Raw genomic sequence first — 22,013 nt, forward strand, 5'->3', positions numbered from 1 at the left:
ATATGCAATGTACTAGGGTAGTGGGATAAGCTGTTCTTTTTTTCCTTTTATGTATTTAAAGTTGATGTATGCCTGAGGTCTCAGGATGACAGCAAAGACTGAGATTTATGTTCAGAGTACTTTTTGCAGCTGCCAGTACTCAGGCTCAGAAAAGGAGGTGCACAGGAAGGGCCAAGAAGGGATCCAGGAGTTGAGCTGCCAACTGTCTTGGTACACCCATAGCTAAGAAGTTTTCTAGAACATGGTACTAAAACCAGGAAAGTCCTGGGCAAACTTGGAAGAGCTGGTTGCCCAGTCTGGAATATTGTTATCTGTGCTTCCTTGGAGCTTGAAGCAACCAAACAAACCTTTTGTTTTTGCTGTTGAGGTTTAGAACCTGTGGGTAGGGAAGTACAGAAGGATAACTTAGAAGAAAGTAAGGTGACCATGACACTTTCTGAACACCTCAGCATCCGGCTTCCCTCAGCCCACAAAATTACCATAGCTGTGTTATACAATCTCATTTTGAGTCTCATAAAGATGTACTGAAAAGTAATTCGGGCAGACACATGTATTTTAAAGACTAGGCTCAAACAGGTTACAGAGGGAAAAAAAGAAGAAAAGATTACCTGTCAAATAAGAGAAAAGCATTTCACCTCAAAGAGTGGGTGGAATACCAATGCACCGAGCAATTTCATAAATTGGGCACTTCAGCTTTTAAGGAAGTGCAATACTTCTTATAATTTCTAAATTGAGTTACCTGTCCATCCATGAAAAAAGTTTGACTCGTGTGCCTTTTTCTTAGAACTGGTTAAAATGAAAGACAGCTGTCCCAGCCCATCCTACATGGTTACATACCAGTGAGAGGTGTGCAGAAAGACCACAGCACAGGTGAGGGCCCCAAAGAAGCCTGCAGTTTTATAGCACATGGAGGCAAGTCACTCTCCAAGGGCTTAACATGTGCAAGGCACAAGCAGACAGTTTTTACCATTTATTTATTTTGAGATGGAGTTTCACTCTTGTTGCCCAGGTTGGAGTGCAATGGCGTGATCTCGGTGCACTGAAACCTCTGCCTCCAAAGTTCAAGCAATTCTCCTGCCTCAGCCTTCTGAGTAGGTGGGATTACAGGGACTCACCACCACACCCAGCTAATTTTTTTGTATTTTTAATAGAGATGAAGTTTCACCGTGTTGGCCAGGCTGGTCTTGAACTCCTGACCTCAGGTGATCCACCCACCTCGGCCTCCCAAAGTGCTAGGATTAAAGGGGTGAGCCACTGCGCCAGACTGTGGAGTCTTGCTGTGTCACCCAGGCTGGAGTACAATGGCACAATCTCGGCTCACTGCAACCTCCGACTCCCAGATTAAAGTGATTCTCCTGCCTCAGCCTCCTGAGTAGCTGGAATTACAGGCATGCACCATCATACCCAGCTAAATTTTGTATTTTTAGTAGAGACAGCATTTCACCATGCTGGCCAGGCTGGTCTTGAACTCTTGACCTTGTGATCTGTCCACCTCAGCCTCCCAAAGTGCTGGGACTACAGGCGTGAGCCATTGTGCCTGCCTCAGTTTTTTACTTTTTTTTTTTTTTGAAACGGTGTCACCCTGTTGCCCAGGCTGGAGTACAATGGTGCAATCTCGACTCACAGCAACCTCCACCTCCCAGGCTCAAGTGATTCTCCTGCCTCAACCTCCCAACTAGGTGGGATTACAGGTGCACGCCACCACATTCAGCTAACTTTTTCTTTCTTTTTTGAGACAGACTCTTGCTCTATCACCCAGGCTCCCAGACTGAAGTGCAATGGTGGGATCTCAGCTCACTGTAACCTCCGCCTCCCGGGTTCAAGCAATTCTCCTGTCTCAGCCTCCCCAGTAGCTGGGATTACAGGCATACACCACCACGCCTGGCTAATTTTTGTATTTTTAGAAGAAACGGATTTCACCATCCAGGCTGGTCTCAAACTCCTAATCCCAAGTGATCTGCCCACCTCGGCCTCCCAGAGTGCTGGGATTACAGGTGTGAGCCACCATGTCTGCTGAATCATATGTATTTCTAAACACTCACAATGAACAATTCATAAAAGAAATTTTAAAAACAATTCCATCTACAATAGCATAAAAGAGAATAAAATAATTAGGAATAAATTTAACATCTGGGTACAGTGGCTTACACCTGTAATCCCAGCACTCTGGGAGGCTGAGGTGGGAGGATCACTTGAGACCAGGAGTTTGAGACCAGCCTTGACAGCAGAGTGAGATTGCATCTCTACCAAAAATAGAAAAATTAGCCAGCAATGGTGGTGGACACCTGGATTATCAGCTACTTGGGAGGCTGAGGCTGGAGCACTGCTTGAGTCCAGGATTTGAGGCTGCAGTGAACTACAATCACTTCACTGCACTCCAGCCTAGGTGACAGAGTGAGACCCTGTATCAAACAAAACAAATCAAAACAAAAAACTAAGATGTAAGATTTATACACTGAAAACTATAGAACATTGCTGAAAGAATTAAAAATCTAAATAAATTGAAAGATATACCATAATTATGGATTAGAAGACTTAATATTGTTAAGATGGCAACATTCCTCAAAGCATACAACAGATTCAATACTGTCCCCATCAAAAGCCCAATGGCTTTTCTTGCAGAAATGAGCAAGCTGATCCTAAAATTCATATAGAAGTGCAAAGACCATGAGTAGCCAAAACAATATTGAAAAATAACAAAGTTGGAAGACTCATATTTCCCAATTGTGTGGTACTGGCCTAAAAACAGATGAATGAAATAGAAATGAAAATCCATAAATAACCCCCCACATGTATGGTCAATTGATTTGACACAGATGCCAAAACAATTCAATGGGGAAAGTATATTCTCTTCAACAAATGATGCTGGGACAACTAGATATCCACATGCAAAACAATGAAGTTGGACTGTTCCCTCATGCTACATATAAAGATGTAACTGAGGAGGGAGATCTTGTAGAGGCAAGATCTCACTATGTTGCCCGGACTGGCCCCAAACTCCTGGACTCAAACAATCTTCCTACCTTGGCCTCCCAAAGTGCTGAGATAACAGGCATGAGAGCCACCATATCCGGCATGAGATTCTTATTTTAAAACAAGGTATAAGCCACCATGCCTGGTTTATACCTTGTTTTAAAAATTAACTCAATGCGGATCAAAGACTTATATATAAAGAGTTCAAACTACCAGAAGACATAGGGGTAAATCTCCCTGACCTTTGATTTGGCAATGGGTTCTCAGATATACCAAAAGCACAAGCAACAGAAGAAAAAATAACAGGCCGGGCACAGTGGCTCACACCTGTAATCCAAGCACTTTGGAGGCCAAGGTGGGTGGATCACCTGAGGTCGGGAGTTCAGGACCAGCCTGACCGACATGGTGAAATCCCGTCTTTAAAAAGAAAATTAAAAAAAGAAAAAATAATAAAGTGGACTTCTACAAAATTAAAAACAAAAAGTGAAGACAACTCACAGAATGAGAGAAACTATTTGCAAATCACACATACTATATCTGTTCTCTATATTATGTTACTTATATATATATACAGTCTCCTTGTTTGTACTCCAATACAACCAAACCTGAATCCCACTGGACTTCCTAATACAACATGTAGCATGTTTCCTTCCCATCTGAGCTACTTGCCATGAAAACCATTCTGCCTAAGCATCAGACTTGGGAACCACTGGCCCAACATGTGCTTATGAATTCTATTCTTCTAAGTCCAATTTTAAGAAGAAAATTATGAGGGTAGGGGGAGTTTATGCAAGACAAGTAGAAATGTGGAAGAGGGAGCTAAGAGAAATATATTAAGTTCACTAATTCTGAAATGGCTCTTTAAAGCAAGAAGAATCAGCAACTAAGGACAGTCAACCACATCTAAACAATAAGAATTTTAATTTTAGCGTACGTGAAAAGATGCGTTGGAGGAAAAATCCTGAAATGTAAGTGAAGCTGAGAGCTTTTTTTTTTTTTTTTGACAGGGTCTTACTCTGTGAACCACGTGGGGGAGTGCAGTAGCACAATCATGGCTCACTGCAGCCTCGACCTCCCAAGCTAAGGTGATCCTCCCTCCTCAGCCTCCCAAGTAGCTGGGACTAAAGGTGTACATCACCATGCCCAGCTAATTTTTTGTATTCTTCATGGAGTTTTGCCATGTTGCTGGTCTGTAACTCCTGGGTTCAAGAGATTAGCTTGCCTCAGCCTCCCAAAGTGCTAGGACTACAGATGAGAGTCACCACACATGGCCTTTGTTTGGACTTTTTTGTTGTTGTTTAGGGTCTTGCTCTGTGACCCAGGCTAAAGTACAGGAGTGCCATCTCAGCTCACTGCAGCCTCAACTTCCCAGGCTCAAGAGATCCTCTCACCCCAGCCTCCTGAGTAGCTAGGACTATGGGGGCACACCATCACCCCTGACTAATTTTGCTTGTTTTTTGCAGAGGCAAGATCTCACCATGTTGCCCGGACTGGTCCCAAACTCCTGGACTCAAGCAATCTTCCTACCTTGGCCTCCCAAAGTGCTGAGATAACGGGCATGAGAGCCACCATATCTGGCATGAGATTCTTATTTTAAAACAAGGTATAAGCCAGGCATGGTGGCTCATGCCTGTAATCCCAACACTTTGCGAGGCCGAGGCAGGTGGATCACTTGAGGTCAGGAGTGTGAGACCAGCCTGGACGACATGGTGAAATGTTGTCTCTACCACAAAATAAAAAATTAGCTGGGTGTAGTGGTCCACGCCTGTAGTTCCAGCTATTCTGGAGGATGAGGTGGGAGAATCCCTTGAACCTGGGAGGTGAAGGCTGCAGTGAGCCAAGATCACGCCACTGCACTCCAGCCTGGGCAACAGAGTGAGACTGTCTCAAAAAATTTAAAAAGCATGGTAAATTAAAAACACTTTTTAAAAACTGGCTTTGGCCAGTAGTGGCTCACGCCTATAATCCCAGTACTTTGGGAGGACAAGGTAGGCAGATTACTTGAGGTCAGGAGTTTGAGAATAGCCTGGCCGAGCTGGTGAAACCCCATCTCAACCAAAAATGCAAAAATAAACAGCACGTAGTGGTGGGTGCCTATAATCCCAGCTACTCAGGTGGCTGAGGCAGAACTGCCTAAACCTGGGAGGCAAAGCTTGCAGTGAGCCGAGATCGCACCACTGCACTCCGACCTGGGCGACAGAGGAAGACTCCACCTCAATAAAAAGGCCTGGCGTGATGGCTCATGCCTGTAACCCCAGCACTTTGGGAGGCTGAGGCAGGCAGATCACCTGAGGTCAGGAGTTAGAGACCAGCCTAGCCAACATGGAGAAACCCCGTCTCTACTAAAAATATAAAAATTAGCCAGGCATGGTGGTGCACACCTGTAGTCCCAGCTACTTAGGAAGCTGAGGCAGAAGAATTGCTTGAATCTGGGAGGCAGAGGTTGCTGCGAGTCGAAATCGTGCCACTGCATTCCAGCCTGGGTGACAAAAACAAAAACTGACTTAAAAAATTAAATAATAAAAATATATGTAAGTGTGGGGGTGGTCTCCAGAAAAGAGTAAAATTTTTAAAAATTGGCTTTATACAACGTCTGACTTTACTTTTAGTCTAAAACTTTGTGATATAAGGCTGGTAAACAGAAAATTCCAACAAGGACTTGACCATAGGACATATTAAGGTGTTTATTATTTACTAAGAGTAACATGTACAGATTTGCAACTATTTGTATAATCCAAGTAGATTACAATTCACAGCAAAGTACACTAGCTCTAATCTGCCTTGGACACAGCTAAGTCTTCTCAATAGACTATTTTATTGCCAAACTTACATTCTGGCTTTTATAATCATTGTGCAACACCTGGTACAGTATACACCTGCAGCTTTGCCATAGAAATGCCCCTAATACCCTTCAGAGAGCAGAGGTGAATACTTTTTCATGGAGAAATGCCAACTTTTCTAAGCGAGTTCGTTTCAGTATTGGGAACCATTCCCAGTGGGATAATTCTACCACACGGTAGCCAAGCCGAACCAGCTGCCGCCTCTTCATGCTGTGCAGTCCAAGGAGATTCCTGGAGCCATAGCAGTATTGATTCCTGTTTGTAAACTGAATAGCCAGCTTCACTCTTGGAGTCTGCCTGCAGGCTGGGGGGCATAGGCCAGCAATCTCCATGGCCCGTGATTTATCTGCTATATTACAAAGGGAGCCCCCCAAAGGTGCAGCTGCCTTCTCCTCTAACTCCACGGGCTGCTGCCCAGGCTCTGACTCAGTTTTGCCCTGGAAATGTCCTCTTGCTTTCCCTTTTAGTAACTGATTCATCAAATCATCTGTAAGTCTGACTGCCACATGCTTAAGCCTTAATTTGGCTACATTTTCAGCTGGTGTGGCTTCTCTATTAAATGGTAACGGCTTCAGGTTAACATCAAGCTGGACCTCTATGTCAGAAGATCGGGTATGAGGCAAAATCATATGGTGCTTGATATACTGGGGCCCCCCCAACATGGTGTCAAGTAAAGAGAGAGTTTCTAAGAATTCAGGCTTTGAATTCATATCCTTTCTTGCTAAATTCCACAGCAATTCAGACCCCTCTTGCTGAAGGTGAGCACTAAGACGATTGCCTCTGTAATCTGGACACTCAATGCCTACTGCACCATCAAGAGTATACAGTTCCTTAAGGAGGTCAAACTTAGTTCTCTCCTGAGCTAACCTGACAAACCCTGGACTGAGAGCATAATCAATGAACTCTATTGGAAAGTACTCCGAAAACGCCAGGCCCAGCAGGCAGGTGAGCAGGTGTTCTGGGAACTGATTGAATTCAGGCATCTTTCTCTGAATCTCATTTATCAGACTGGAGTAAAATTCTTCTGCATTGGGTGGCTTATAATTCAGAGTTCCAAATGACCACAGTATCTTGGCAACATCTTTACTTCGACAGTGCACCACCCTAGGAGGCAAAGATGCAGCCACTGCATTCAGTACTCCTTCATCCAGGAAGCGTAAGGCCGAGCAGGCAAGAGTCAAGTGCATGACACCCTGAACTCCCAGGGAAGGAATTCGCTGAGGAGCAATCTCTCCAAACTGCTTCATGAAATTGATGTGATCCACGTGAGTGAAACGGAACATTTTAAGAATATTCACTAAGGTGTGACTACTCAGATGCTGCATGTCAGCACAAGCCAAGTCTCCAAATTTCCGCATGACAAATTCAGAGAGACTAGTACTAGATTTAAAGAACCCCAAACAGATGGTACCAACCTCCTCTAAATTGAGTAAATCTATATATTTAAGAATCAATGATTCCAATTTTTGCATTACATCCTGGGATACCTGACGATTTTCACCTATAACATAAATTAAGTGAACTAGCTGGGACAAGGATATATCTTTCCAGTGCAAATTAAGATAGCTAAAAAAAATTTTAAAAAACCGAGGTACTCTGTGGCCTAAGTACCTCCAGAGATCAGCCACCAAAAGGAGCTGATCCATACTCATCTCCCACACCTGATGGCAACATTTGGTCTCATATACATCTAGCATTGAATGGGAATGAGGGATTCCTAAAATTACAAAAGCTTTCAAAATATTGATGAGATCTTGGGTATCAAAGAGCTCTATCTTCTTCACACTCAGCTGGCAGAGCAGAGCAAACCTGGGACTGCCCAATAAGAAAGAATGCTGCTCTGGAGGCAAAGAGCTCAGCTTACACAAATAATCAGCAATGACTTGAGCCTGGAGATGATCTTGATAAACTGTAACTTTGTGCAAAATTAGTTCACCTTCTGAAACAGACAGGGGCTGACAAGTCTCGGATGCGTTATAGCTGTGAAGACGGTATTCTGGTCTTAGCTCAAGAAAAACTCGGGTGTCTTCAAAGGAATCAAAAACTTCTACATCCTCTTCAACAACTCTCGTGGTCCTGGGTGAGCCCAGCTGCAATGTGCTGTCCTCAGAGGAAGAAGCCTTGCTGAATTCCAAACTTCGGTGGGCACTGCTGGTTGTGAGGATATTCCAAGAAGAGAAGGTGCTACAAATGTTCTTAGGTTTCTTGGCAGAATGGCAGAGGCTTGTGTGTTCTGGAGGGTGTGGTCCCCCATGCTGTGTGCTGCTCACATTCCAATATGCCACACTTCGGGAGGCACAGGAGGCAAAAGGACTGCGAAATGCTCGGTGTCCTAAAAGTTTTAACAACTTGGGAGTTGCCATTCTGGTGTCAGAAGTGATCTTTTTGGCAGTCAGAATACAGTCCTCACAGGTTTGCCCAGGCAATTTCTTGTTTACATGGTGCTTGATTAGAGCTGGATGTGGAGGTGTTCCACAAAAACTGCCTGGAAATCTTCGGCATATCACAAGAGCCAGGGATCACAAATGACTGGGTCAGAATTGGTGCCAGATACTGAAAAAAGGGTAGATGAAGAATGAGTGGCTTCCACCTATAAGAGCACCCAAATTTATACATTATAAAAAATAGATTGAAACTACACTGCTGTCCACTCAAGTAAGTTCAATGCTAGTAAATACCCAAACCACATGACAACATGTATCAAAGATAAATTGTGTGCTCTACGTAAAGGCCTAGGAAAACCCCACCCCAGGATATCCCTGGGCAGTTCATAGACTGCTGCTCACCAGACTTCCTTCACTGTACAAGGCAAGTAGTAACAGCTAGAGAAGAGATGATGCTCGCTAACCTTTGACAGGAAGAAGGAAGGCAGATTTCTAGAAAGAAGGCTGGGAACAAAAGTGAGCAACTCATTCCATCTCTTTGATATCAAGACATATAGGTCCTACCTGAAGAATAAGAATGTTTATAAAAACTGCTATGCTGACAGCACTAAGTAAAAAGTGGGATCTGGTATAAGAGATAATTCGCAGGCTAGGTGTGGTGTCTTACGCCTGTAATCCCAGCACTTTGGGAGGCCGAGGCAGGCAGATCACTTGAGGTCAGGAGTTCAAGACCAGCCTGGCCAACATGGTGAAACTGTCTCTACTAAAAATACAAAAAATTAGCCGGGTGTTGTGGCACACACTTGCAATCCCAGCTACTCAGGAGGCTGAGGCAGGAGAATTGCTTGAACCTGGGAGGCAGAATGTGGTGAGCTGAGACTGTACCACTGCACTCCAGCATGGGGTAGCGGGGGAGACCAGGTGCAATGGTGCAATGGCTCACACCTATAATCCCAACACTTTGGGAGGCTGAAGTGGGTGGATCGCCTGAAGTCAGGAGTTCAAGACCAGCCTGACAAACATGGAGAAATCCCATCTCTACCAAAAATACAAAATTAGCCAGGCATGGTGATGCATGCCTGTAATCCCAGCTACTCGGGAGGCTGAGGCAGGAGAATTGCTTGAACCTGGGAGGAGGAGGTTGCAGTGAGCTGAGATCTGGCCATTGCACTCCAGCCTAGGAAACGAGAGTAAAACTCTGTCTCAAAAAAAAAAAAAAAAAGATTTAATTTGTTATATCCACAATAACCTCCCCTGTTCTTACAGTGCAAAACTGTTAATTACAAAACCCTGTCATTCTAATGCTGTTCTTGTACTTTTTTTTTTTTGAGACGGAGTTTCACTCTTGTTACCCAGGCTGGAGTGCAATGGCACAATCTCGGCTCACTGCAACCTCCATCTCCTGGGTTCAGGCATTGTCCTGCCTCAGCCTCCTGAGTAGCTGGGATTAGGCATGCGCCACCATGCCCAGCTAATTTTTGTATTTTTAGTAGAGACGGGGTTTCACCATGTTGACCAGGATGGTCTCGATCTCTTGACCTTGTGATCCACACGCCTCAGCCCCCCAAAGTGCTGGGATTACAGGCTTGAGCCACCGTGCCCGGCCTGTTCTTGTACTTTTTTAGAAGATGCCTACTCTCCTCTCCAAGAAGCTTGTAACAGAATTTGAATCACTATTACAGAATAGTCACAGCATAGTGGTGTAATTAGAAAGTATACTCAAAAACTCACTCATTTTGGTGGGAGAAAGCAGAAGGTTAAGGGTCTGCTCACTGTTACTTTACAGGTGGGAAGCAAGGAGTACCTCAAAGCTGGGCTCAGGGTTCAGGGAACATCAATTGACGCAACTGCCCTGCTGACATCTGGAGTAGGCAGCTTAGCAATGCTTCCAGTGAGTCAGGTGTTGATTACTTCTTTATTCTGCCTGTGAGAAGTACAATGCCCATTTTTCTCCCATGGCAGAAAACATGAGAGACTATGAAGTTGACTCTGCTGTGCTCTCACTTTCCTTAATGCTTATTCTTTCTCTTTCCACTTAAGCGCCAAAGCCCAACAAGCAAGACCCAAGGAGACCTGAGTTGTCAGCTGATGGACCAGACAGGGCTGTTGCTGCAGAAAACTCCGTAAAAGTTCCAAGGGTGCCAGAATGATTTTCTGAAATGCCTGACCAACTCTGCTGTCAGCCACTTTCTTCCAGAGCCCATAGCCCATGAACCAAAGGACAGCAGGGCAGGCCACTAGCTCTGTTCCAGTAGCCCAGCTACACAGGCTTCTCTGGATGGCAGGAACATATGTTTGAATTTCTGTGTGAATCAGAGCAGAATTCTCTCACACTAAATTTTTATACACTTGGTTCTTTACTGTGGCTTTTGGACCATTCTTTTTTTCTTTTTTGAGAAAATCTCACTCTGTCACCCAGGTTAGAGTGTAGCAGCATGATAACTGCAGCTTTGACCTCCCAGATTCAAGCAATCCTCCCACTTCAGCCTCAGCCTCCTGAGAGAGAGAGAGAGAGAGAGAGAGAGAGAGAGAGAGAGTGTGTGTGTGTGTGTGTGTGTGTGTGTGTGTGTAGATGGAGTCTCACTGTGTTGCCCAGGCTGGGCTCGAACTCCTGGGCTCAAGTGATCCTCCTACCTTGGCCTCCTGAAGTGCCAGCATTACAGGCTTCAGCCACCGTGCCTGACCACCTGTGGACCATTCTGCCCATCAAATCTATGGTTCAGGTCAAGGGTCAGCAAACTACATCCTGGAGCCTAAATCTAGCTCTTCAAATGTTTTTGTAAACAAGGCTTTTTCAGAACATAGCTAGGCCATTCACTATACATTGTCTATTTCTGCTTTCCTGCTACAAGATCAGAACTGTGTAACTAGCAGATTGTATGGCCTGAAAAGCATTTTTAGTGTCCATTACATAAAAAGCTTGCTGATCTCTGCTCCATACTACTATTTCTATAAATGCAGATGGCCAGCTTTTTAAAACTTAGAAAAATGTGGCCAAGTGCAGTGGCTCACACCTGTAATCCCAACACTTTGGGAGGCTGAGGTGGAAGGCCTGCTTGAGGCCAGGAGTTTGAGACCAGCCTGAACAGCACAGCAAGACTGTCTCTACAAAAAAAAAAAAAAAATTTGTTAAAAATTTTTAAACTGTAGAAAAATTGTACTAAAATAATTTTTACTTTAATATCTAGATGACAATTGAAGATTATATTCCTCAAAATAGTCATTAGGAAACTCAATTAATACTGCAGCACAAGAAAGGTGGAAACAGACAGCAGGATGGCCAGGTGCAGTGGTTCACGCCCGTAATTCCAGCACTTTGGGAAGCTAAGGCAGGCAGATCACTTGAGGTCAAATGTTCAAGACCAGCCTGGCCAACATGGCAAAACCCTATCTCTATTAAAAATACAAAAACCAGCCAGATGGGGTGGCACAAGCCTGTAATCCCAGCTACTTGGGGTGCTGAGGCACAAGAGTCGCTTGAACTCGGGAAGCAGAGGTTGCAGTGAGGCAAGATGATGCCACTGCACTCCAGCCTAGGCAACAGAGACTGTCTCAAAAAAAGAAAAATAGAAATAGCAGGTAACAGAACTCTACAGTTGACAGAACAGGGCTTTTAAGAAGACCTACTCTCGAATTTAATTTAATCCACCACAATGTGCAACTAAAACCTTCAAATCTGTAGTCTTCATCTCATTTTAGGAAGTAGATCCTGGCCAGGCACAGTGGCTCACACGGATCACTTGAGGTCAAGAGTTCTAGACCAGCCTAGCCAACATAGCAAAGCCCTGTCTCTACTAAAAATACAAAAATTAATGGCCAGGCGTGGTGGCTCACACCTGTAATCCCAGCACTTTGGGAGGTTGAGGTAGGTGGAGCACCTGAGGTCGGGAGTTTGAGACCAGCCTGGCAAACATGGCGAAACCCTGTCTCTACTAAAAATACAAAAATTAGCCAGGCATGGTGGTGCATGCCTGTAATCCAAGCTATTTGGGAGGCTGACGTGGGAGAATGGCTCAAACCCGGGAAGCGGAGGTTGCAGTGAGCAAAGATCGAGCCGTTGCAGTCCAGCCTGGGCAACAGAGCAAGGCTCTGTCTCCAAAAAAAAAAAAGCCTGCAAATATAAGAAGAAGGGGAACAAGACAACCCTCTTTTAAAAAGGCTAATGCCCTTTTTGGCCTTAGCCCACCTGCACCCAGGTGAATTAAAAAAAAAAAAATTAGCTGGGCGTGGTGGTGCACCTCCCATCTACTCGGGAGGCTGAGGCAGGAGAACCACTTGAACCCAGGAGGCAGAGGTTCCCTCGAATGGAGATTGCACCACTGCACTGTACCCTGGGCAAAAGAGCAAGACTGTCTCAAAAAAAAAAAAAAAAACAAGAAAAACCAAGAAAGTAGAGCCTAAAAAATAGCTTTAAAGGCCCCATTTTTTAGAAAAGTGCTACATTAAAGCAAAAATGTGTGTCCAGAAGGAGGCTATTTACAGGATAAATATGTGGCAGGCATCGACTGGAGAAAGTACACACAAATATTCAGTGGAACAAATAGCACATAAACAAGAATTAATAAATATCTCTCTAAATGATGTTAATTTTAAAACTACATTAAATAATTAAAATTACTTCAATTAATTCTACCTAAGAGTACTTAATGAAATTACTGTACGTGGTCTGGAAATAAAAGAACCATCTCCTAGGACATCAGTGTTTGGTGTAGCTCCAGTGTTTTGAATTCATGCAACTCTTTTTGATTTGTAAAAATAAAGGCTAAGATCCAAGATGGAAATATCAAGAGCTATGGCTGCCTGAGTGCCTCCTCTGTGCCAAGGCTTGGAGCCTTGTAAAAGCCGCTTTATCTGCCTTAGTTCCCATCCTTATAATATCTCTGTAATGTAAGTTTATTTTCCCCATATTATTGATGGGAAAGAGACCACAAGATTAAGAAACCTGCCAAAAGCTATACAGCTAAGGGACTGAGTATAGCCAAATATTAAAGACTGTCTGACTCCCAAGCCCACACTAGGAAGACAAGAACGGGTGTCAGGAAACACAGCTTCGGAGGACCGTAGGGGGTGGGATGGCTGAACAATCTATGGTCTTCTATGGTATCAAGGTGCCTGGATCCAGGTGCCTCTAGGGAGCTGGAGGGTTAGAACTAGGTGAGCTTGAAAGTTCTTTCCACCACTAATGGTCTAGGATTCTAACTATCATTATGGTTTATACTGCAGGTTGAATATCCCTTGTTCAAAATGCTTGAGACCAGAAGTGTTTCAGATTTTAAATTTTTTCAGTTTTTGGACTATGTGCTGTATACTTACCAGTTGAGCATCCCAAATTCAAAATTACAAATTCTGAAATACTCCAGTGATTTTTTTTTTTCCTTTGAGTATCATGTTGGTGCTCAAAAAGTTTCAGATTTTGGAGCATTTTGGATTTTGGAGTTCCAGGTTTGGAATGCTCAACCTGTACTTTAAAAAAGAAGAAAGAGAAGACCTCAAAGGCTGAAATCGACATGAAGGGAAGAGTTGGCGGGATGCTGCAGGATCCAAGTAAGAGCTACCACAACTGAAGACCCGAAAGCTGGCAGTAGATACGGGATCCAGAAACTAGGGTTCAATACAGAGAAACAAAGGTAAACCCAAGGAGAAAGATGAAGGCAGATCCCAGGACAGAAGCTGTGAGCAGACAGAAAGAGCAACTAGGTCATGCTAGGAGATGCAGACAGTACCCAAGAGAGGAGAATCATACTTCTACTGGATAATTTGGGCACGAACAAGAGAGAAGATATAAAGCCATGCTAATAACAACAGTAACAAAAATTATTAATGCCAGGGAAGACAAAAAAGTTATACAAGATAGACTATGTCATCATAGGCAGGATGCAGTGGCTCATTCCTGTAATCCCAGTTCTTTGGGAGGCCAAGGTGAGAAGATCACTTGAGGCCAGGAGTTTGGGACCAGCCTGGGCATTGTAGTGAGATCCTCCACCTCTGTAGAATATTTAGAAATTAGCCAGGCTTGGTGGCACACACCTTTGGTCCTAGCTACCCAGGAAGCTGAAGTGGGAAGATTGTTTGAGCCCAAAAAGTTGTGAGCTGTGATCCTGCCACGGCACTCCAGCCCAGGTGACAGAGAAAGACCCTGTCTCAAAAAATAAAGAAAGAAAGAGAATGTTATCATATTATACTCCCTATTCAGTTGAGAATAATACTAACACAATTTTAATAACATTTATCTTGGTATTAACCTAACCAAAAATTATGAGCAAACCTATATTGGGAGGATAAAGTGAGAGGAAGAGGGGTAGGGGGAGATTCATGATACAAAAGACCTAGAGCCCCATAATAAAAAAGTATAATTGGCCCGATGTGGTGGCTCACAACTGTAATCCCAGTATTTTGGCAGGAGGATCACTTGAGGCCAGGAGTTTGAAACCAGCCTGGGGAACACAGCAAGACTCTGTCTCTATAAAAAATAAAAACAGGCTGGGTGCAGTGGCTAATGCCTGTAATCCCAGCACTTTGGGAGGCCAAGGGGGGCGGATCACAAGGTCAAGAAATTGAGACCATCCTGGCCAACATGGTGAAACCCTGACTCCACTAAAAATGCAAAAATTAGCTGGGTGTGGTGGTGCCCACCTGTAGTCCCAGCTACTCAGGAGTCAGGAGAATCCCTTGAAACCGGGAGGCGAAAGTTGCAGTGACCCAAGACCGCACCACTGCACTGGAGACAGAGCAAGTCTCAAAAAAAACCATAAAATAAAATAGTCAGGAATAGTGGGATGCACCTACAGTCCTGGCTACTCAAAAGGCAGAGGTGGGAGGATAGCCTGAGCCAGGAATTCAAAGGTTGCAGTGAGCCATGATCATGCCACTGCACTCCGGCCTGGGCAGCAGAGCAAGACCCTGCCTCTAAAAGAAGAAAGAAAAGAAAAGAAAAGAAAAAGAAAAGAAAATAAAAGAAAGGAAAGAAAGAAAGAAAGAAAGAAAGAAATTAATAAACAGCAACACAAAGGTGTTACTTACAAATACAGTGATGGCCGGCTAGGCATGGTGGTTCACTCCTGTAACCCCAGAACTTTGGGAGGGTGAGGCAGGTGAATCATGAGATTGGGCGTTCAAGACCAGCCTGGCCAACATGGTAAAACCCTGTCTCTACTAAAAATACAAAAATTAGCTGTGCGTGGTGGTGCATGCCTGTAATCCCAGCTACTCGGGAGGCTGAGGTAGAATTGCTGGAACCCGGGAGACAGAGGTTGCAGTGAGCCGAGATCATGCCACTGCACTCCAGCCTGGGTGACAGAGCAAGACTCCATCTCAAAAAATACAAATAAAAAAAGAAATATAGTGATGGCCAGGAGTAGTGGCTGCTCACACCTATAATCCCAGCACTTTGGGAAGCTGAGGTGGGCAGATTGCTTGAGGCCAGGAGTTCTAGACCAGCCTGGCCAACATGGTGAAACCCTGTCTCTACTAAAAACACAAAAACCAGGCTGGGCACAGCAGCTCACGTCTGTAATCCCAGCACTTTGGGAGGCTGAGGCAGGAGGATCATCTGAGGTCAGGAGTTCAAGACTAGCCTGGCCAACAAGGTGAAACCCTGTCTCCACTAAAAACATAAAAATTAGCACATGCCTATAAACCCAGCTACTAGAAAGGCTGAGGGAGGAGAATCGTTTGAACCTGGGAGACGGAAGTTGCAGTGAGCCAAAATCATGCCACTGTACTCCAGCCTGGATGGCAGAGTGATACCCCGTCTCAAAAATAAATAAATAGAAATAAAAAAAAAAAAACTCCATCTGAAAAATAAATAAGTAAATAAAAATACAAAAATCAAGCGGGTGTGGTGGTGCATGCCTGTAAACCCAGCTACTGGAAAGGCTGAGGCAGGAGAATTGCTTGAACCCAAGCGGTAGAGGTTACAGTGAGCCAAGACCATGCCACTGCACTCCAGAGCAAGTCTCTATCTCAAAAAACTTTTTAAAAAAAGGAAAAAGAAATACAGTAATCAGTGGCAAAAGAAATAGTTAAGTAGTTAAAAGTACTTCCGGGGAGTAAAAATGGAACCAAAAAAGGGAGAAAACCTGGCCAGGCCCAGTGGTTCATATCTGTAATTCCAGCACTTCGGGAGGCCAAGGCAGGTGGATCACCTGAAGTCAGGAGTTCAAAAGCAGCCTGGACAACATGGCAAAACCCCGCCTCTACTAAAAATACAAAAAATTAGCCAGGCGTGGTGGTGGGTGCCTGTAATTCCAGCTACTTGGGAGGCTAAGGCAGGAGAATCTCTTGAACCTGGGAGGCAGAGATTGTAGTCAGCTGAGGTTGCCACTGCACTCCAGCCTGATGACAGATCGAGACTCTCTCTCAAAAAAAAAAGAGGAGGAGGACAGGAAACTAATATTTAGTGTTGCAAGCTCTATTGAACTATTTGACTCTTTAAACCATGTACATGTACAATTCTGACAAAAATTAAATTTACAAAATGCATTGTATTATCAGGATAGTATGGTACTGTTCAAGATAATGCATGAAGTAACTTAATATACAAGGAAAATACTGAAGTTATTTCCAGTGCAAGCGCTTTCTACTATCTGTAGAACTTCTTTAAAGACGTTCAATAACAGAAATGATAACAAAAGAAGGAATCTTAGAGGCATGAAGGGACAACCTACAAATGGCAAAGTGGCTACTTATTTTTTTCACCATGCAACATTTACAGTAACTCTATAGAAACCATATCTACATATATATGTCTGAAATCGAGCCATTTCAGTAGCTGGTCTTGAGTACTGTGGAAAAGGAAAGAGAAACAAGGAAAATATAGGGAAGCAGCAGAGAAGAACAGTACGAAGAAAAGACACTACAAGGAAGAGGCAGTCAGGATGTGTTGACCAGATAGTGAAAACACACCTGAAAGACTTAGTTCCTCACTCAAGGACTCCCAGAGAATCCATAAGAAAGCTAAAAAGAGAACACTATGAGATGCTCAGTGTTAAATTAAAACGTTTTACTTTTTTTTTTTGGAGACAGAGTCTTCCTCTGTTGTCCAGGCTGGAGTGCAGTGGAATGATGATTTCAGCTCACTGCAACCTCTGCCTCCCTGGTTTAAGTAATTCTCCTTCCTCAGTTTCCCAAGCACCTCAGAGTATAAGCACATGCCAACACACCTAATTAATTTTTTTTTTCTTGGTAGAGACGGGGTTTCGCCATGTTGGCTAGACTGGTCTCAAACTCCTGGCCTCAAGTGATCCACCTGCCTCAGCCTCCCAAAGTACTGAGATTACAGGCATGAGCCACTGCACCCAACTTTTTTCAATAAAAGTTCAAAGATAACCTGATAATGATTTCACAAAGCTCCTTTCCTAGTTTAAGTGCCCCAAGTATACCTTTCTCCCCATCTCCTCTTTAGGGGTCCTAAGAAAACAGAGTAGAGCCTCAGAGACCCCTGGACACTGTCAGTTCCAAAAGACAATGCCCAAACCTCCCTGAATGATGTGATTTCACAGGACTGAAGCATCTTACCTTTCTCCCTTCCACATACAGATCTAAGCAAGGCCAAATAGCTTCATTTTAAACTAGAGTCCAGAAGTTAGAGGAGTGGGGCCAGGCAGAGGAAGGCAGCTATGCTAACTGCAGACTGAGTATATAATACCTTAAACACATACAATTTACCAATTTCCAGATCTGATCCCTCAATTCTAACACTTTTCCTTTCTACGTCCCAATAAAATTGCCACAAATAAATGAACACTCCAACCCTATTCGTGTCTCAACAAATAATTTGTTGAGCAACCTTGAGAATTAAAAAAGCAGCTGGCACAGTGGCTCATGCCTATAATCCCAGCCCTCTGGGAGGCCAAGGTGGGCGGATCATGAGGTCAAGAGATCGAGACCATGCTGGTCAACATGGTGAAACCCCATCTCTACTAAAAATACAAAAATTAGCTGGGTGTGGTGGGACGTGCCTGTAGTTCTAGCTACTTGGGAGGCTGAGACAGGAGAATTGTTTGAACCTTGGAGGCAGACATTGCAGTGAGCCAAGAGCGTGCCACTGCACTCCAGCCTGGCAACAGAACAAGAATTCAACTCAAAAAAAAAAAAAAAAAAAAAAAGCAAAAAACTGGCTCATGACCATAATCCCACCACTTTGGGAGGCCGAGGCGGGTGGATCACTTGAGGCCAAGAGTTCGAAACCAGTCTGGGCAACATGGCAAGACCCTGTCTCTACTCAGGAAAAAAAAAAGGCAAAAAAAAAAAAAAAAGAACTTTCTCTAGGCGCTGAGGTCTCCTGCTGAAAATCTACAAAACTTCAAAGTCCCTACTGAGAGCTTAGAGACTGACAGTAAGGACTCTTAGCTGTTAATGTGGATGTTAACTGGGCTAGACTCTTCTGTGTTTCTGTTTCCACATGGGAGCAGAGCCTATGAGAGACGAGTCTACCAGTACTGCAAAGGTGAAGTACTAGTGCAAAGGTGTTTAGGTCAAGTGTCACTCGCAAGTCTAAGCCAAACTAAAATTATTAAGTCTAGCAATCTAGTCCTTCCTCTTTGTTCTAGATTCTATGCTTACAGGAGAAAAAATACTGTATCACAATTTGTGAAACTTTTTCAGCTATACAGCCCTCCCCCTTCTCTTCTAAGACTCTGCTATTCCTCTATCAGAATGGCAAGAAAGATATGGATGGATATAGTATGACTAAGTCCTATAGATGATTCTGTTAGAGCTACTGCTTTTAAAGGGTTTAATAAAACCCTGTCTTTAGAAAACCTCTCCATGTAACAACAGGGAGTAGGCACTCATGTCCTCTCAGCTCATCTAAATGGGACTTGTAGAGAAATTATAAAATCCAGGCAGGTAAAGAGAGGCAGCTGCATGGCCCTGTAACTGATAGCTCAACAAACACTGGATTTTATCTGCTTTTACAGTTTACAAGGCTATATAGTACAGTATTTCAGACAAGCAAAGAAGGAATTTCAGAATCCTTTTGTGTTTTTCAGACAGGGTCTCGCTCTGTTGTTCAGGCTGGAGCGCAGTGGTGAAATCTCAGCTCCCGGCATCCTCCACCACCCCCACCCACCATTGAGGGTCGCTCAAGGATATCAAGCAATCCTACCTCAGCTTCCTGAGTAGCTTGGACGGCGATCGTGCCACCACTCCTGGCTAAATTTTTGTTTTTTGTTTTTTTGTAGAGACAGTCTCCCAATGTTGTCCAGGTTGGTCTTGAACTCCTGGGCTCAAGCAATCTTCCCACTTCAGGTTCTCAAAGTGCTGGGATTACAGGCATGAGCCACTGCACCTGACCTTGGAATTCTTTTATATCAAAGTTAACTTATTCACACATGATGAATGGCAAGGCCTTATTAGGGACTAGCAAAATAAACCAACGGATGGGAAAGAAAATCATACTGACTAATAAACATCAGACCTGCGTAACTGCCAAAGGCCTCACTTTTTCAGTTCTGTTATGCAGCACAGACTCTTCGGATTTTATTTTAGTCTACCAGGTAGTAACAAAATCATCCGAGGACTTGCCCAAGATCATTCAAGATCATTCCAGAAGCTAGTTCTGGAAAGGCGGCCATTCTTACTATTCACAAAGTGGAGAAAACGTGAATTAAGATTCCAGCAGCAACAAATGACTGGAGCACAAAACGTTCAGCCACAGTTGGTGCTAATGCAGCTGGCTATCGGCTCCACTGGATGAAGCACTGTCCAAGGGTCTGATCAGTGAAGCACCACCCGAGGAGACTGATGAACATATTTGATATGAGGGGACCCAAAGTTCCCTGAATCAAGACAGAAGAGCTGTGTCATGGTTTGCAAAGAAAGAGAGAGTAACTATTCTTACCCATGGAGAGAAACAAAGGGGAGAAGGCCATCAATACTACCCTTATAAACTGCTAAAAATGGGGGGAGGGGGGCGGGAGTATATATCGTATCATACTGATGTTTACTGAAGACTCCGCATCCCAAGTACTAAGCAAAATCCTGTAGGGCCTTGCTACTCAACGAGTGGTCTGCGGGCCAGAAGCTTCAGCCTCGTCTGGAAGCTGGTCAGGAACACAGTATCTCAGGCCCCACGCCAGCCCTACAGAATCAGAATCTCTAAGCGATTCGCAGGCACGTTAAAGTGTGATGAGAGGCACGGCAGAATATCTCACTACATTCTCATGACAGCACCGTGAGACAAGCACTGTTACGATCTCCATTTCACAGAGGAAAAATCAAGGGCTACATAAGCCCCTTGCCAAAGGTCACAAAAGTCGGGAGCGGCGAGAATCACTGAAGTTCTCACCACAGCCAGGCCTGCGGGAGGTACTCGCAACCCCGGCCAAGAAGCGCTAAACAAGGCCTCGGTGCGCGCCAGCCCTGGGCCGGCCGGCAGGGCAAGAGGCACACAGGTCAAGGCCCAGGCCAGTCGTGAGCACAGGAGGCGGCCGCCGCGACCTCTTGCCCGGCCGCCGCCACTCACCTGATCCTCTTGAAGGGGGCGCCGCAACAACAAACCCGGGACCCCGCGAGTTGCGGCGACACGAACGCTCCTACAGCAACTCGAGCCTCACAGCCTCACTTCCGGCCAACTGTCCGCTACTTCCGCCTGCGGCGCAAGTGACGGGTGCGGCTGAGGCTCAAAAGACTCTGTCAGCGTTTTCCAAGGACATTTTCCACTGGAGGACGTTGTTCAGGAGTCTGGGAAAGTCTAGGACCTGCAGAGGGAAAACACCTTCCTGGATGCATCACTCTGGAAGTCGTTCTGTAGCTTAGAGCCGGCGCGGTGGCTTGCACCTGTAATCCCAGCACTTGGGAGACCAAGGTGGGCGGATCACCTGAGGTCGGGATTTCGAGACTAGCCTGGCCAGGGATGGTGGCGCACGCCTATAATCCAGCTCTTCAGGAAGTCGAGGCAGGAGAATCACTTGATCCCGGGAGGTGGAGGTTGCAGTGAGCCCAGATCGTGCCACTGCACTCCAGCCTGGGCAACAGAGCAAGACTCCATCTTCAAAAAAAAAGTAGCTTAGACACAGCAATATTCCTGCCTCAGCCTCCCAAAGTGCTTGGATTACAGGTATAAGCCACTGCACCCAGCTCACATAAATTCTCGAAGCCTGTACAGTGAGAAAAACAATCCCTGTATTTATTTTTATTTATTCATTTATTTTGAGACGGAGTCTTGCTCCATTGCCCAGTTTGGAGTGTAATGGTGCAATCATGAGTGCACCATGACACCTGGCTAATTTTAGCAATGCATTGGCCAGGCGAGGTGGCTCATACCTGTAATCCCAGGTGTTCCAGACCAGCCTGGCCAATGTGGTGAAACCTCGTCTCTACTAAAAATACCAAAAAAATTAGCTGGGTGTGGTGGCAGGCACCTGTAACCCCAGCTACTCAGGAGGCTGAGGCAGGAGAATCACTTGACAGGAGGTGGAGATTGCAGTGAGCTGAGATTGCACCACTGCACTTCACCCCGGGTGACAGTGAGACTTCATCTTTAAAAAAAATATGCATTTATAATAGAGATGTATCTGTAAAGTGCTCTCAGGAAAAGAGCTAGTGACATGATGGATAGATGACCCTGCTAAGAGAAATGGATGTTGAGCTGGAACTTAGGGAGGCCAGAGCTATGGAGCATGAGCCAGGGCAATCCTCCACCTCCCTAAGAAGGAGGGCTAGGTAGCTGGGTGCGGTGGCTCACACCTGTAATCCCAGCTCTTTGGGGGGCCGAGGCGGGCGGATCACCTGAGGTCGGGAGTTCCTGACCAGCCTGACAAACATGGAGAAACCCTGTATCTACTAAAAATACAAAATTAGCTGGGCATGGTGC

The 22,013-nt window shown here is 44.8% G+C and overlaps 1 protein-coding gene across 17 annotated transcripts in view; it reads right to left on the minus strand.

Moving 5' to 3' along the window:
• The window catches only part of UBOX5 (U-box domain containing 5), a 54,075-nt gene extending 33,301 nt beyond the window's left edge, over nt 1-20,774 (minus strand). For 14 of the 17 annotated variants that reach the window (XR_013535085.1, XR_013535087.1, XR_013535088.1 and 11 more), the window contains exon 1: nt 20,664-20,774. Coding sequence is in view for 3 of the 17 variants with exons in the window: in XM_078371268.1 (XP_078227394.1) it covers nt 5,885-8,176 (2,292 nt within the window). In the remaining 14 variants the exon portion in view is untranslated. Of the gene's footprint in view, nt 1-5,632; nt 8,367-13,510; nt 13,656-19,304 lie in introns of those variants that run through there. The other 3 variants (XM_078371268.1, XM_078371260.1, XM_078371269.1) reach the window with 3 other exon arrangements.
• Nucleotides 20,775-22,013: the final 1,239 nt, after the last annotated feature.

Source organism: Callithrix jacchus, chromosome 5 (genome assembly GCF_049354715.1).
Source record: "Callithrix jacchus isolate 240 chromosome 5, calJac240_pri, whole genome shotgun sequence".
Lineage (NCBI taxonomy): Eukaryota > Metazoa > Chordata > Mammalia > Primates > Cebidae > Callithrix > Callithrix jacchus.